Consider the following 13,778-nt stretch of genomic DNA (forward strand, 5'->3'; position numbering starts at 1 on the left):
TTGGTGCTACCTTGCCCTGCTGGCTCCTACTGAGCTTGTAGCACACCAGCATCCCCAGATCCCTTTCAGAAGAGCAAGATTAATTGTGGACAAAAAGCCAAAGGGAAGGGTGGGGCCTCTGGGCCCCCTTTGTTCTCCTGGGCTGCACTTGGGAGCCCTGGGATTGGAGGAGCCCAGCAGCTGGACTAGTCTGGGGAAAGTTCTCTGAGCTTGGGGCATCCTGGTGAGTGGTGGGTTCCTTCCATGTCCTGTGACCCAGGAGCCAGGCAGGGCTGAGCTCCAAGAGGGGAAGCTTTCCCTTTGGGACCAGAACTCTGAGGTCCTTCCTTTCCTGTGCCCCACCCCATGCAGCCATCGAGCTGATCAAAGACCTCATCAACACTGACGTCCGGACTGCTCTGCTTAAAGGCCTGGTTGCGCTCCTGAAACCCTCTGCCAAAGACACCGCCAAGCTTCATCCCAAGGTCTTAGAAGGTGAGCCGGGCCTCCCGGGCAGCCCCCAGCAGGGGTCCTCTTGCCCAGGTCCACCCCTGCCCACCATTCCTTCCTTCTGCAGACCCAACAGTATTCCAGGTCTCTGGCCACCTCCCTGTGTTTCTGCAGCAAGCTGCAGCTGCCAAGTCCATTGGGTGAGGAAGCTCCCTTCAATACCGCCCCCCAGGACCCTTGGAGTTAAGACACCTTCTGTCCAAACATCAGCCCCCCCCCCCCCGCGGTAGGAAAAGGGTGTCAGGAAGGGGGAAGAGGGAAGTGGTTTGAGCTTTACTCCAGCCTTGTTGCCCCCACCCCCATGCTGGCCCTACCTCCATGGCCCTCACCTCCTTCCCCACAACTGTCAGAAAACTTGGATCTCTGGGTTCTGTCACAAACCGAGGAGGGCTTGGAGTAACGAAGCTTCAGTTTTGAAAGCAGCGTTAGCACCAGCTGGGTGGCCTTGGGAAAGTCACATCCCCTCGGAGGGCCTCAGTTTCCTCTTTTGTAAAACTGGTTGCTTTTCTTGCATGGCCTTCCTCCTAAGTTGGGGGGGGGGATGGCTCTGGGAACAGCAAGGCCCATAAAATATGTCTTAATGATGACCATGGTGGGGGGCTGGAGGGGAGTTGGGGCCAGAGTCCTCAAAGCCGGGAGGACCGCTTCCAGCTTTGCCTGGCTGTTGGGGCAACAACCCTCCCTACTATCCCCCACAAATAAGCCTCTGAAGAATTTTTTTTTTTGCTTTTTGGTGAGGCAATGGGGTTAAGTGACTTGCCCAAGGTCACACAGCTATTAAGTGTCAAGTGTCTGAGGTCACTTTGAACTCAGGTTCTCCTGACTCCAAGGCTGGAGCTCTATCCTTTGCGCCACCTAGCTGACCCCTGTTTGAAGATTTCTGAGCAGGGTAGGGGACCAGACAGCCCAGACCACTCTAAGACCTCTCTCATTTGCAGTAAGGATTTCCTAGAGTCTAGACTCAGTCAGTTTCCCTACACCTTCCCCCAATTCCTCCTGGCTCTGTCCTCTGGGTCCTTCAGATTCTAAAAGACAGCTCTCATGTCCCTTCCCCACCCCTAGGCTAAACATCCCCATTCTTCCAGCCATCCCCATGTAGCTGCTCATAAAGTCTCATGGCAGAGTAGATAGAGCTCTGGTTCCCTGTCAGGTGACCAGGGGGCATAAAGGAAGACTAGGCAAAGGCAACCGCCTGAGCAAATGCACCGAGGATTTGTTTGGGGAGCACGGAGTGTGGAGGATTGCATGAGATTAGTCTGGAAAAGGAGAACAGGCAATGCCCACTCACCATGGCTCCCTCCCAGCCTGAGGGCAGGACTTTGCATGACTTTACCAAATCCTCCTCCTTAACTTCAGCTCACTTTGGGAGGCGATTTCACTTCTTTGGATTCTAATTCTACTTCCCGGCCTAGGCCTATTCGAGATAGCTCCCGGTGATGTGGGGCTGTCCATCCCTCCTCCTCCTGCATACCCTCATGTCTCTAGGATTCCAGGACACCCCTCTCTCCTGCTTCTCCTCCTACCTCCCTGACCGCTCCTTCTCCGTCTCCCTTGCTGGCTCTTGCTCCAGATCATGCCTTCTAACCCAGGTGTCCCCAAAGGCTCTGTCCTGGGCCCTCTTCTCCCTCTATGCCATTTTACCTGGCAGTCTCATTAGCTCTCGTGAGTTCAGTCACCATCTCTACACAGACGGCTCTCAGATAGGCTTGTCCAGCCCTTGTCTCTCCTGACCTATAAGACACGTTCCTCCAACTGCCTATTGGACACCTTGAATGGGATGTCCCACAGACATCTTAAACTCAATATGTCCAAAAGTGACCTCATGATCTTTCTCCCCCAAAGCTGTCCTCCCTGCCTCACTTTCCTATAACTGTTGAGACTCCATCATCCTCCCAGTTATCTAGGCTCACAACCTCGATGTCACCCTCCTCTCATATCCAGTTACTTGCTCAAGCTCACTAATTTAACCTTCAGGACATCTCTCATACTTCCCCTCTTGTCTTCTCTGACACCGATAACCCCAATACATCTCATATAATAGATAACCCCAATACATCTCATATAATAGCCGCTGTGGGGGGGGCAGGGTCTGCCTGCAACAAGTCTCTCCCCTCACCAGTCCATCCTCCCTCAGCCATCAAAATGATCCTTCTAAAGCTCAGTTCCATCACCTTCCCCAAATTCAGTCAACTCCAGTCATTCTCTGTCATCTCCAGGATCAATGTAAAATCCTAGATTTGACTTCAAAGCCCTTCATAACCTGACCCCTTCCTATCTTTCCAGTCTTCCTTCACTTCACTCTCCAACATATATTCTGTGACCCAGTGAAACTGGCCTCCTGGCTAGTCCTTTAACAACAAACTCCATTTCCTGACTTTTTTTTTTAAGGCTACTGGGGGGGTCTTTGCCTGGGCTATTGCCCAGGGTCACACAGCTAGTATGTGTCTGAGGTCAGATTTGAACTCGGGTCCTCCACAAACTCCACTTTCTGACTCTAGGTGTTTTCTCTGGCTGTGCCCCCTACTTGGCATGCCCTCTCTCCTCATCTCTACCTCCTGGCTTCCCAGCTAAACTCCCACCTCCTCCAGGAAGCCTTTCCCAATCTCTCTTCTTTCTAGGGCCTTTCCTCTAAGATTATCCCCCATTTTCCTGTCCATAGCTTGGTCATTCAGGATTGTATTCATGCTGTCTTCCCCATTAGACTGTGAGCTTCTCAGAGGGCAGGAACTGTCTTTTCCCTTCCTCTGTATCCCCAGTGCCTGGCACACAGTAGGTGCTTAATCTATGTTTATTGATTGACTGACCTCGTGGGCTAATTGTAGCAGCTCTGACTCAGGAGCACCTGGGCCACAAAAGTCCCAATGCGCACTCGCTGGGGGCCTCTGGCTGAGCTGACCCAGGGGAGGCCAGCTTGCTCACTGGGCCGCTCCCCATAGGGTCATATCTCGGAGCTCCATGGCTGTGGCGGAGGAGTTATTGTCTCTGCAGGTAGTCAGTCACCTTATGTATGCCATGGGCAACCAGGACCATAGCAACGGGCAGCGACTGGCCAGCCTCACCTTGGAGGTGTGGGGCAGGGGCTTCAGGGAAGGGCTGGGGCCTGGGGAGGGGAACCCTGGGATTGGGAGGGGGGACAGGGACCTGGAGGGGAGAGAGAGGTGGGGCCTGGGGCATGGGGTGGGGGTGGGGGGGAGGGGGTCTGGGACTATAGCCAGCATCTCCTGGCTCTACTCTCTTCTCTTTCTCTGCAGTACTTTGTCCAGACGTTTCCCATAGCGGAGGAGCATGTACACATGGCCATGGGGGACACTCTGTTTGAGCTTTTCATGGTGATCTTCCCCCCGCCCCCCGCCCCACCTCCGGCCAAGGCCCAGCCTTAGCTGGTGCATCTCCTAGCTCAGGAACCTACTCCTCACCCCCTCCACAAACCTCGGTAGGCTTCCAGTTGGCAGTCTGCTTCCACATCCTCTGTGCCCTCCTCAAGAGGCCAGGCTATGCTGGGGCCTAGGCATCTCTCGGTGCTACTCTGCCGGGCCAATCCCATCCTGCTTCTCTGTGGCTCCTGCCGCGGCCTAAGGCAACCCAGGCCTGGTGGGAACTTCCCTGAAGACCAGGTTTGGGGGCAGGCCCCTTCCCCACAGTGCCCCCTCCACCATCCCCAAAGCCATCTCACTTTAACTTTAATGCCCCAATTTCCTAGAGCAATGCAGAGGACTTGTACATGAATATGGACAGCATCCAAGCTGACATCCTGGCCTCCAACAAGACCAACATCCCTGAGGGTAAGCTAAGCTCTAGAGGCTGGAGGAGGGCTTCAGTCGGGATGGGAGCACAGGCAGCCTGAAGACTCACGTCTGCCTCCAACTTCCAGCTTTAGGCATCTCCTCTTCCAACATCTCCATGACTGCCTACAAGGGCCTTGGAGTCCCCAGGTCTGGGGAGGAAAATGACATGACAGAGGAGAGAGCTAAGGGTAGTGAAGAGCTGGTCAAGTTCCACTAAAGCCGTCCCACCTCTGGCCTCGTACCTTCATCCCTGCCTGCTGGCTGCTCATCAGACTGGGGAGAAGGGAGGCCATTGAGGCTGATGAGGTGTGGCAGCAGCTACGGGCATGCGAGAAGGGGAGGCTTTCCACCACGGGGGGGGGGGGCCTTGGCTGCCCCTCCAGCCCCCCACCCAACCTCTGACTCTCTGAGAGATGGGAGCAAGTTCAATAAACAGAATGTCCTTTCTCAGTGTGCTTTTGTGAGGGTGTCTATGTTCCTATTCACTCGTATCTGCCAATGTATTATGTGTTACGTGTAACAGATCTAACGGCCTTGCCTTCTGGTTTTAGACCTGGTCCTCTTTCCCTACCTGCTCATCTTAAAAACAGGGGTGACTGAACCTCAGAGCTGCCTGACAGCTATTGGGCAAAGAGTTACCGCATGGTGTGTGGTCCAGCCTTCACAGACTGACCCTGGCTCCTCTTAAGCTAGGGTGAAGGCTCAAGCCCCTCCCTTCAGAGTTCAAAGAAAAAACCAGGCCTGAGGTGGTCAAGATGGCAGGGTGAGAGGAAGCACTGGAGGGTAGCTCTCCCCCCACCCCTTCTTAACAAAGATCTGAATACTGTGCCAGATTAAATGTCGAAGGGGAAAGCCAAGAAGAAGTCACAGTGAGTCATTTTTCTAGCCCAGGGCAGCTTAAGGAGATGGATAGTGTCTAAGGACACTGGAGAGGGGATCAGGCCAGGAGCCTGCGGACCTGGAATGGTCACAGGCATTTGGCCTCAGCTGTATACTGAGCAAGGAATAAATTCAGGGAAGGAAACAGTAGCTTCGTGGCTCTGATCCCACAAGCAGCATCTGAGACCAAAGAGGAGCTGACAGTTCAGTTGTTCTAAACCTGCAGAGCCTCCCAGAAGGCCATAGTGGATCAGTCCAGGAGCAGTCTGCTGAAACTTCCAACCACAAACAAGCCCAGGTACTTGCAGAGCTCAGATCGGGAGGGTAGCGAAAGTATATAGGCCCCCAACCTCAAGCAGAAGGATGTAAGAAGACAGGAGTAGGGGCAGCTAGGTGGCGCAGTGGATAGAGCACCGGCCCTGGATTCAGGAGGACCTGAGTTCAAATCCAGCCTCAGACACATAACACTTACTAGCTGTGTGACCCTGGGCAAGTCACTTAACCTCATTACCTAGCCAATAAAAAAAAAAGAAGACAGAAGCTCAGGCCAACATCCTACACAGAAGCCTAACCCTAACAAAAAGTCCAAAATCAAGAAAGAAGCTGGAAGAATGAGCAAACAAAAAAACGCAATCTGGCCATAAAGACTACTGTGGTGACGGAAGCTCAAGACACGGAGAACATCTCCAAAGAAAAAAAATCTACAAGCAAAGCTTCAAATGTACACGCAGTTCAGATCAAGTCCAATAATTCCTAGAAGAGTAAAAGCAAGCGTTAAAGGAGCTAAAAAAGACGAAAGAGAATACTAGAAGAAAGAATGAGAAAAGAGGCGAGAGCTAGGAAAGAAAGATATGAAGAGAATGAATAACCTAGAAAAAGAAGCACAATCCTTACTGAAGACAATGACTCCTCGAAAATTAGATTTGACCAAATGGAAGCTAGTGACTCCATGAGACACCAAGAAATAATAAAATGAAAGTCAAAAGACTGAAAACATGGAAGAAAATCTTCATAAGAAGAATAACTGCTCAGTAATACAAAGATCTAAGACATCTCCAAAAGACTCATGATGGAAAATGTTATCCACATATGAAGAAAGAACTACGGAGTTGGAATGCAGATTGAAGCATACTATTTGCTATTTTTTTTCTTCTGTTGCGTTTTGTTTCCTCTTTCTGGTGGTTCCTCCTATTGGTTCTAATTCTTCCTTACAACATCACTAATGTGAAAATATGTTTAATAGGAATGTATATGTATAGCTACATCAGATTGTGTGCTATCTTGAGGAGGGTGATGGGGAGGGAGGGGGAGAAAAATTTAAAACTCAAAAGCTTATGGAAGTGATGGTTGATAATTCAAAATAAATAAATTAATAGAGAAGAAGAAGAAGATGAAGAAGAAGAAGAAGAAGAAGTAGTAGTAGTAGTGGTGGTGACCTGGAAAATTAGATTGAGGAGAGATCTTTTAAGAATCAATGGACAACCTGAAAGCCATAAACAAAAAAAATAACAGACATCATATTTCAAGAAATCATAAAAGGAAACTGCCCAGATATTGTAGAACCAGAGAACAAAATAGAAATTTAAAGAATCCACCAGTTACATTCTGAAAGAAACCCCACAACAAAACCTCCCAAGAATATTGCAGCCCAAAATCCAGAGATCTCAGGTCAAAGAAAGAATACTGCAAATAGCCAGGAAGAAACAATTCAAATACCAAGGAGCCACAATCAGGATCACACAAGACTGAAGCCTGGAGGGGGAACAGAAAGGATTATCTCACATAATCAGGTTATGAAGGTAGACAGGTATACAAATCAGAAGGGGTCAGGGAAGTGGCTGACACTTGAAATCCACCCTCATCTGAAGTGGTCAAAAGAAGGAAGAATAAACACACACACACAGTTGGGTACAGAAATGTCATTTGACAGGGTGAAAGGAAAGAAAAAGGAAAACATGGGGAGGGAGAATTAGTGGGAATGGAGGGACAGAATTAGTCTTAAGCAAAACAAATTCTAAGGTCAATTGAAGGAATTGGGGATATTTAGCAGGAGAAGAGAAGACTAGGGGTGAGTGGGGGTGGGGAGCAGGACATGAGAGCTGTACTAGGCAGGCTGTTCCATGAGGGAGAAGGCTCCAAAGGGCAGAACCAGGCGCAGTGGGCAAAAGCTACCAAGAGTCCAATGTCACCAAATGACAAATTTAGAGCTGGAAGGGACCTCAATGGTTATCTAATTTAACCCATGCCGGAAAAAATCCCCACTATAACCTTTGGGACAAGTGGGCATCCAGCCTGTGCTGGAAGCCCTTCCAGGAGCGGGGAGTCCACTGCCTCCCCAGGCAGCTCCTTCCAGGCTGGGGCAGCAATAGCTTGGGAGGCTTTTCCTGATTTTGTTTTCCTCTTCTTCCCCTCCTTTATTCCCCCCTTAAAAATAGTTCGTTGGGACGCTAGGTGGCGCAGTGGATACAGCACCGGCCCTGGATTCAGGAGGACCTGAATTCAAATGCGGCCTCAGACACATAACACTTACCAGCTGTGTGACCTTGGGCAAGTCACTTCACCCCATTGCCCAACAAGAAAAAAAAAAGGGAAAAAAATGGTTCGTTATGTGGGATGGCTCTCCGGGCAGGCGGAGGAGGCATATTGGGAGAAATTTAGGGGACAGAAAACCAAGACAGCCCTAAGACTGTTTTTAAAGGTTTTCCAGATATCAAGCAGTACATCGTTGGTCCATCAGATGGCACTGCAGCAATCCACAAGTTCCCTAATTCTAACGGTTCAGCTGAAATCTGGCAGTCTGATCTGGCGGGCATATGCCCTAAATTACTAAAAATGCCAAATCTTAGCACGGTGCCTGGCACATAGCGGGTGCTTAATAAACACTGATTGATTTAACTCTTACCTCCATTCCCTGAGCCCCAAACCCATGTGGCTATACCCCATCAAACGTGACCCCCCCACAAAATCATAGATGTCGCCAATGCACGGCTAAGGGTCATGTCACTTATTAAAACAATCAGATATTTATTTGTAAGCCAGCTTCAACCAGGAGGCAGCTATGGTGGTCGCAGCTGGGGGCGCAGCACGCCTTTATCCAGCCCCTGCTTCCAGAGCGCGTCGCTGCTACCAAATGCATGTGATATCATCGCCTATGTCTACAAAGGGGAATTCAAATGCCGCCGCCTCCAGAAAGTCTCTCTCTAGGGCCCAGTACCGGGTTTTACAGCTACTTTCTCCATTCCCCTGGCTTACAGGAATGGGGTCCTGCTTTTATAAACTAAAGCTTTTATAAACTTTGAATCCACGTGGGTCCAGTCGGGCAGGGAGGAGGCGGGACTGCGCAGACGCACTGCGGTCCCCCGCGGAGGGTGGAGGGACCAAGGGGACGCAAAGCTGGGAAGCCGAGAGAAATCTGGGGCTGGGTGGGAACTACACTTCCCAGGAGGCGCCGCGCGCCGCGCCAAGGGGCGGAAGTGCGGACGCACACGCAAAGGACGCAGGACGCAGGCGCGCGGCATTTAAACGGCGGCGGTTGGTACAGGCTAGACTTGAAGGAAAAGGCGGCCACCACTACTGCCGTCGCAGCCGCTGCTGCTTGGAGGCCTGTCCGACCACCGAACGCCCCTCGCTCCCCGACTCGTTTCGCCTGACTGACTCGCCATGGACGCTGCTCTGCTAGCTCGCCTGCTCCCCGGCCTAGCCATCAAGATCCAGAGAAGCAACGGTGAGGGGGCGGGGCCAGGGCGTGGGCGTGATCGAGGCCAAATGGGGGCGGGGCTGGTGTCGCGCGTGGGCGGTGCTTCTTGGGGGCGGGGCATGGGCTGGTGGGGCTTCAGGCTTGGGGCAGCAGGCGTGGGGCTGGCTTGGGTGAGGAGGTGGTAGCCATGGGCGGAGCTCAGACTCCTTCCGGTGGACTTGGGAGCGGGCGTTCAGGCTGTCATGAATGGCGGACCCCCTCCCCTAAGGTCTTGGGTCTCCCCTCTGAGAACTCGGTCTCAGCCTTCCCAGGCCAGCGGTGCCAGCTTGTCCCAGAGAGAGGAGGGGGAGGAGGCAGAGGCTCTAGTCTTGTGCCACGTGCCCAGCCTGGGCTTCCACGTCTGCTGGGAGAGGGGCGGCCTTGTTGACAGCAGGGTCTACACCATAGGGAAGGGCTTTGCTTGACCCTTTCTTAAAAGGCTGCCTGCAGGGGCAGCCTGGTTGGCTTTGGGCAGTGTGCTCTCTTACCTGTGCTGTCAAGGGGCTAGACCCATCCCCTGGCTTGCCTGGGGCCATTGTGACCAACAGTGTGACCACACTGTCTATGGGTGCCTGGAGGTTGGAGTGCCGGTTGGCATGGCACGTGGGCCATGGACCCTCTGCTAAATCTTATGTAAGCTCCTTGAGGGCGTTTTTGTATTCCCTGAAGTACATTACAGAGTATATACTTAATAAATGTTGAACCAATGAGATGGACCAGGGGGGGCTTGTGAAACTGGGGAGGGGGAGGAAACATGGCAGCTCTGAGAGCACACTGGAGGCCCGGAGCCCTGTTGATTGTAGGAACTCCTTACTCTGTGACATGTTGCTCTCTTTGAGGGCTCTGAAGGCCCATTAGCTACAACTTTGTATTCTGAGAAGAAAGAGAGCACTGAGCTTCCCTTGGCCCACCTCCCATTCTTCCAGGCCATGTGAGGCTCACTACCTCTTTCTTGATATGGTCTTGAAGGAATGGGGAGTTCTGGCCAGCCCTGGGACCCTGCAGGGGGCAGCATTCATTCTGTTGATCCCTCCTCACACCCGCATCTCCCTTTCCTCTTTAGGCCTGATTCATAGCGCCAATGTCATGACAAGTAAATCTGGAGCGGTCCTCTGTTTCAGTGGAATGGGCAGAAGGTGGCTCTACCAAGGGCAAAGAGGTGAGTTGGGCAGTTCTGACTCATTTATGGAGAGGCCTTCTTCCCCAAGGGTCAGGTCTGTGGCAGTCCGACTTGGGCCTGGTGATTGCTGTTTCATCCCCTATGTTCACATGCTATGCAGACAGCAGGGATCACCCATGAACTATAAAAAGGGACCTGTGCTATAAAGCCTGAGACTCCATTCAAGTTGTCAAACATTTTATCTACATGTTTTATATAATAAGCAGGGCCAGGTCTATGCTCAGCTCCTTAAGGGCAAATCTCTGCAGGCTAGTACACCTGGCCATTATTCCTGGCCAAGGACTCGTGAACCAGAGAAGGGAATGTATGAGGTTTCAGGCTGGACAGCATTGTAGGAGCGAGAGAGGTGAAGTGGGAGTTACCTTACTGCCAGAAAAAAACAGAGAGACCTTGCTGGAGCCCCAGCACTGGCTTCAGGGGAGGAGCTGCCTGGGAGGGTCTGACCAGAGAGACTGCGTAGGGCTGTCATAGGTCAGAGATGGAATGGGGATTTCTTATTCAGGTACCAGTGTTGGACCACACGCGCACATATGTACACACACACACGCACACATATGTGAACTTCCCCCTTACCACTGTTCAGAGATGGAATGGGTTTTAATTCTGTGATTAAAGAGAGGAAGGATGATCTTGGTTACAAGAAATGTAAAGGAACTGAAAACCTACCAATTATCATCAAAAGCCTGGAGGAAGGGTTAGGTAAGTATGGCAGGCATAAAAGGATAGGGAGGAGACTGGCCTACCCCAAAGAACCCTCTAGAGTGTGGGCTCTTCCCTTGGGGGTCTGTGGATTTGTTTCTTAATGTCTGGTGACATGTTATATTTCAATATCATTGGTGTCCTCTGTGAGCCAATTTTTTTTAATGCATTTAAAAATATTGAGAGAATGGAACTAGGCTTCATGAAGTGACAAGCCAAAGGGATCCCTGTATTTCAGAAGTGAAGAGCCTTTGTTCTAGAGTCTGGGGTGATGATGGGGGGCAGAAAAGGTAAGTTGGAGCTAGCTTATCTCAGAGGGCCTTTGATGCCAGGCTTAGATGTAGGCACCTGCAGGCCAAACAGCTAATCTTTACTGCCTACAGAATGATAACATAATGTGGGGTTTGGTGCAGATTAATAGCAGACCAAGGAGAGTACTCACTCCATGTAGGGTGCTCAGGGAAGGGTCCAGCCTGGTCGGAGTGCTGTCCCCAGTCTCCAGGAATAAGGCGAGGTATCAGTTGGAAGCAGAAGGGAAGTCACGCAGGATGCTGCAGCAGGTGGTCTGAAGGAAGACAAGAGGAGGCTTGGTGATTGGGAGGGAGGCAGTGGTGGCATCAGCCGCTTGGGTTAACAAGACTGCAGGCTGCCCCCCACTCATTCTCACTGAGGTCTGGTGACATTTGAGAATGCTGACTGCTCTGTAGTTTTACTAGTGAGCTATATACTTCTGCCTGGGAGGCCTAGAAGTCTCCTGGCCCAAAGGGGAGTGCTCGGCAGCCCCGTAGTTAATGTTCAGGAGAGGCTATTGTGCTGGTTGTTGTTATTTGTCCTTCATTCTCCAAGATGACCAGTGACATCAGGAAGGTGATTTGAGGAACACTTTCGAGGCAAGCTCTCCAGTCCTGGGTGTCTTAAGCCAAGAATAGGTGACCACTGGTGGGGGTCTTGAAGAGAGTCTTTGTGCTTCAGGTCATAAGCTTTCAGTAGTTCATTTTTGGTTTTATAATTCAGTTCAAACCCCTTACCAGGCATTCAAGGGCCTCCCTGATCTGGCCAGCCGTGCTTCATCTTCTGTTCAGTAAGACTAATTCTATACCTTATGTTGTCCTGTGCAGCTGGAGGGACTGGAGAAAAAAGGCACCTTGTAGCTGGGGCCTTATGGCATTGTGGGTGCAGGTCTTAGTAGTGGCTCCTCAGCCAGCCTGGAAGCATTTGAAGGGCTGAGACAGCATCTTACCTTGACTCCCCCTCAGTGGGCGCATCCTCCTGTACCAGGCTCTGTGGGTGATGACGATCCTTGAAGGACTGGCAGGGCTTTGGTGTCTAAGAGCTGAGCTATCTCCAGTCATCCTGATGAGTATCTGACCACTGGACCCAGAAGGCTCTGGAGGAGAAAGTGAGGCTGGTGACCTTACACAGCCCTCCCTCTCTCAAAACAAAGTCAATTGCAAGTCATGTCATCATCTCCCTGAAGTCATGGTCCTCTTCAAAAATGAAGGACAAACACAATAATCTGTCTAGGAAGGAAAGTCTTCATGTTGGACGAGACAGAATTTGGCTGTCTGCACTTTGAAAAGCTCTGTGTTTTTGCTCCTTAAGTTAGGCCAAGTGTGGCTTTTTTGAACCCCCTGTGATGTCATGCAGACAAACATGCGAGGGCCTCCCAGGCCCTGGGATTGTGACGTCGCTGCAGACAGCAGCAAAAAAGTAGAGCTAAGGTGATCCTGGAGGGAGATGTGGTGCTGCACAAGGACAGCCCAGCCCAGCAGTGTTGAGGGCACGCTGCCAAGAGCCATCGTATTGCTGCTGCTGGAAGTGTCAAGCAGAGAGCCTTAAAGGCATTCACCAGGCCGGCTCACTTGGGACAATTTAAGTTGTTTGCCCATTGAGAAGGCCAAAGAGCTGCTAACAGGGCTTGCATCATTGCCCAGGGAGCCCTTGGGAGGAGGAGCGTTGACCATTATCTTCCAGGAGAGCTGCTGGCATCCTGGGGGAGCTGTGTGGCAGCTAGCCAGCCGCCGGACTTCACCCTCATTCCACCCATCCATCTAGTCATGTTTCTTGTGAGCAACACATGTCTACCCTTGGGCTGCCGTTCAGAAAATTCCCTCCAAGCACTTTTCTAACCTCCTGCTGAAGAATAGCAGCCTGCATTTTTTTAAAAATTAATTTATTTTGATTTATCAACAATCACTTCCATGTGCTTTTGAGTTTAAACTTTTTCTCCCCCTTCCTCCACACCACCCTCCCCAAGACGGAGCACAATCTGATATAGGCTTTACATATACATTCCTATTAAGCATATTTTCATATTAGTGATGTTGTAAGTAAGAATTAGAACCAATAGGAGGAACCACCAGAAAGAGGAAACAGAACTCAACAGAGGAAAAAAAAAGTAGCAAATAGTATGCCTCGATTTGCATTCAAACTCCATAGTTCTTTCTTTGGATGAGGATAGCATTTTCTATCATGAGGCCTTTGGAGACGTCCTAGGGACATTGTATTGCAGGGAAGGGTTAAGTTTATCAATATTAGTCATCGCACAACGTCAGTCTGCGTCTCTTAAGGATGAGCTCTTGGTGGGACTCTCCAGACAGCTTGGGCTTCCAGCCTGGATGGGAGCTGAGCAGATGACTTTGTCCCACTGAACTCTTTGCTTGCTTATTGCAGATTGACTTTGAGGACGTGGCAGCCATCAACCCAGAGCTTCTGCAACTGTCTCCTCTCCCTGTCCACCCAAAGGACAGCCTGCCTCTGCAGGAGAATGTCACTGTCCAGGTAGGTCACCCACAGGGCGGGGCGAGGTGAGGGACCCAGCCGAGAAGGGCCAACACCTCTGTGTCCTCTTTGTGTTTTTTTTTCTCCCCAGAAACAAAAGCGCCGATCAACCCTCTCCAAAATCCCTGCTCCCAAAGAAGGTAACTAAACAGAGTGTGTCTGACTGGTGTGTGCTATGCAGCCCCTCCCCCAGGCCTGGTGCTCGAGCTGCCGCTCACTAGTTTGATCC

General features: G+C 51.1%; 2 protein-coding genes across 4 annotated transcripts in view; both read left to right on the forward strand.

Annotated features, from left to right (window-relative positions):
• Window positions 1-4,662, forward strand: part of ARMH1 (armadillo like helical domain containing 1) — a 43,747-nt gene extending 39,085 nt beyond the window's left edge. The window contains 6 exon segments of the mRNA XM_020987560.2: window positions 352-474; window positions 557-629; window positions 3,426-3,555; window positions 3,741-3,818; window positions 4,190-4,271; window positions 4,361-4,662. Of these exon segments, the coding sequence (XP_020843219.2) occupies window positions 352-474; window positions 557-629; window positions 3,426-3,555; window positions 3,741-3,818; window positions 4,190-4,271; window positions 4,361-4,491 (617 nt within the window). The 3' untranslated portion in view covers window positions 4,492-4,662.
• A 4,125-nt stretch (window positions 4,663-8,787) lies between these two features.
• The window catches only part of KIF2C (kinesin family member 2C), a 37,730-nt gene continuing 32,739 nt past the window's right edge, over window positions 8,788-13,778 (forward strand). Inside the window, exons 1-4 of one of the 3 annotated variants that reach the window (XM_078156602.1) lie at window positions 8,788-8,877; window positions 9,953-10,048; window positions 13,442-13,549; window positions 13,641-13,689. Coding sequence is in view for 1 of the 3 variants with exons in the window: in XM_020987561.2 (XP_020843220.1) it covers window positions 12,826-12,834; window positions 13,442-13,549; window positions 13,641-13,689 (166 nt within the window). In the remaining 2 variants the exon portion in view is untranslated. Of the gene's footprint in view, window positions 8,878-8,941; window positions 9,523-9,952; window positions 10,049-12,501; window positions 12,835-13,441; window positions 13,550-13,640; window positions 13,690-13,778 lie in introns of those variants that run through there. The other 2 variants (XM_078156603.1, XM_020987561.2) reach the window with 2 other exon arrangements.

Source organism: Phascolarctos cinereus, unplaced genomic scaffold (genome assembly GCF_003287225.1).
Source record: "Phascolarctos cinereus isolate Bilbo 61053 unplaced genomic scaffold, phaCin_HiC Scaffold_5;HRSCAF=322, whole genome shotgun sequence".
In the NCBI taxonomy this organism is placed as follows: Eukaryota; Metazoa; Chordata; class Mammalia; order Diprotodontia; family Phascolarctidae; genus Phascolarctos; species Phascolarctos cinereus.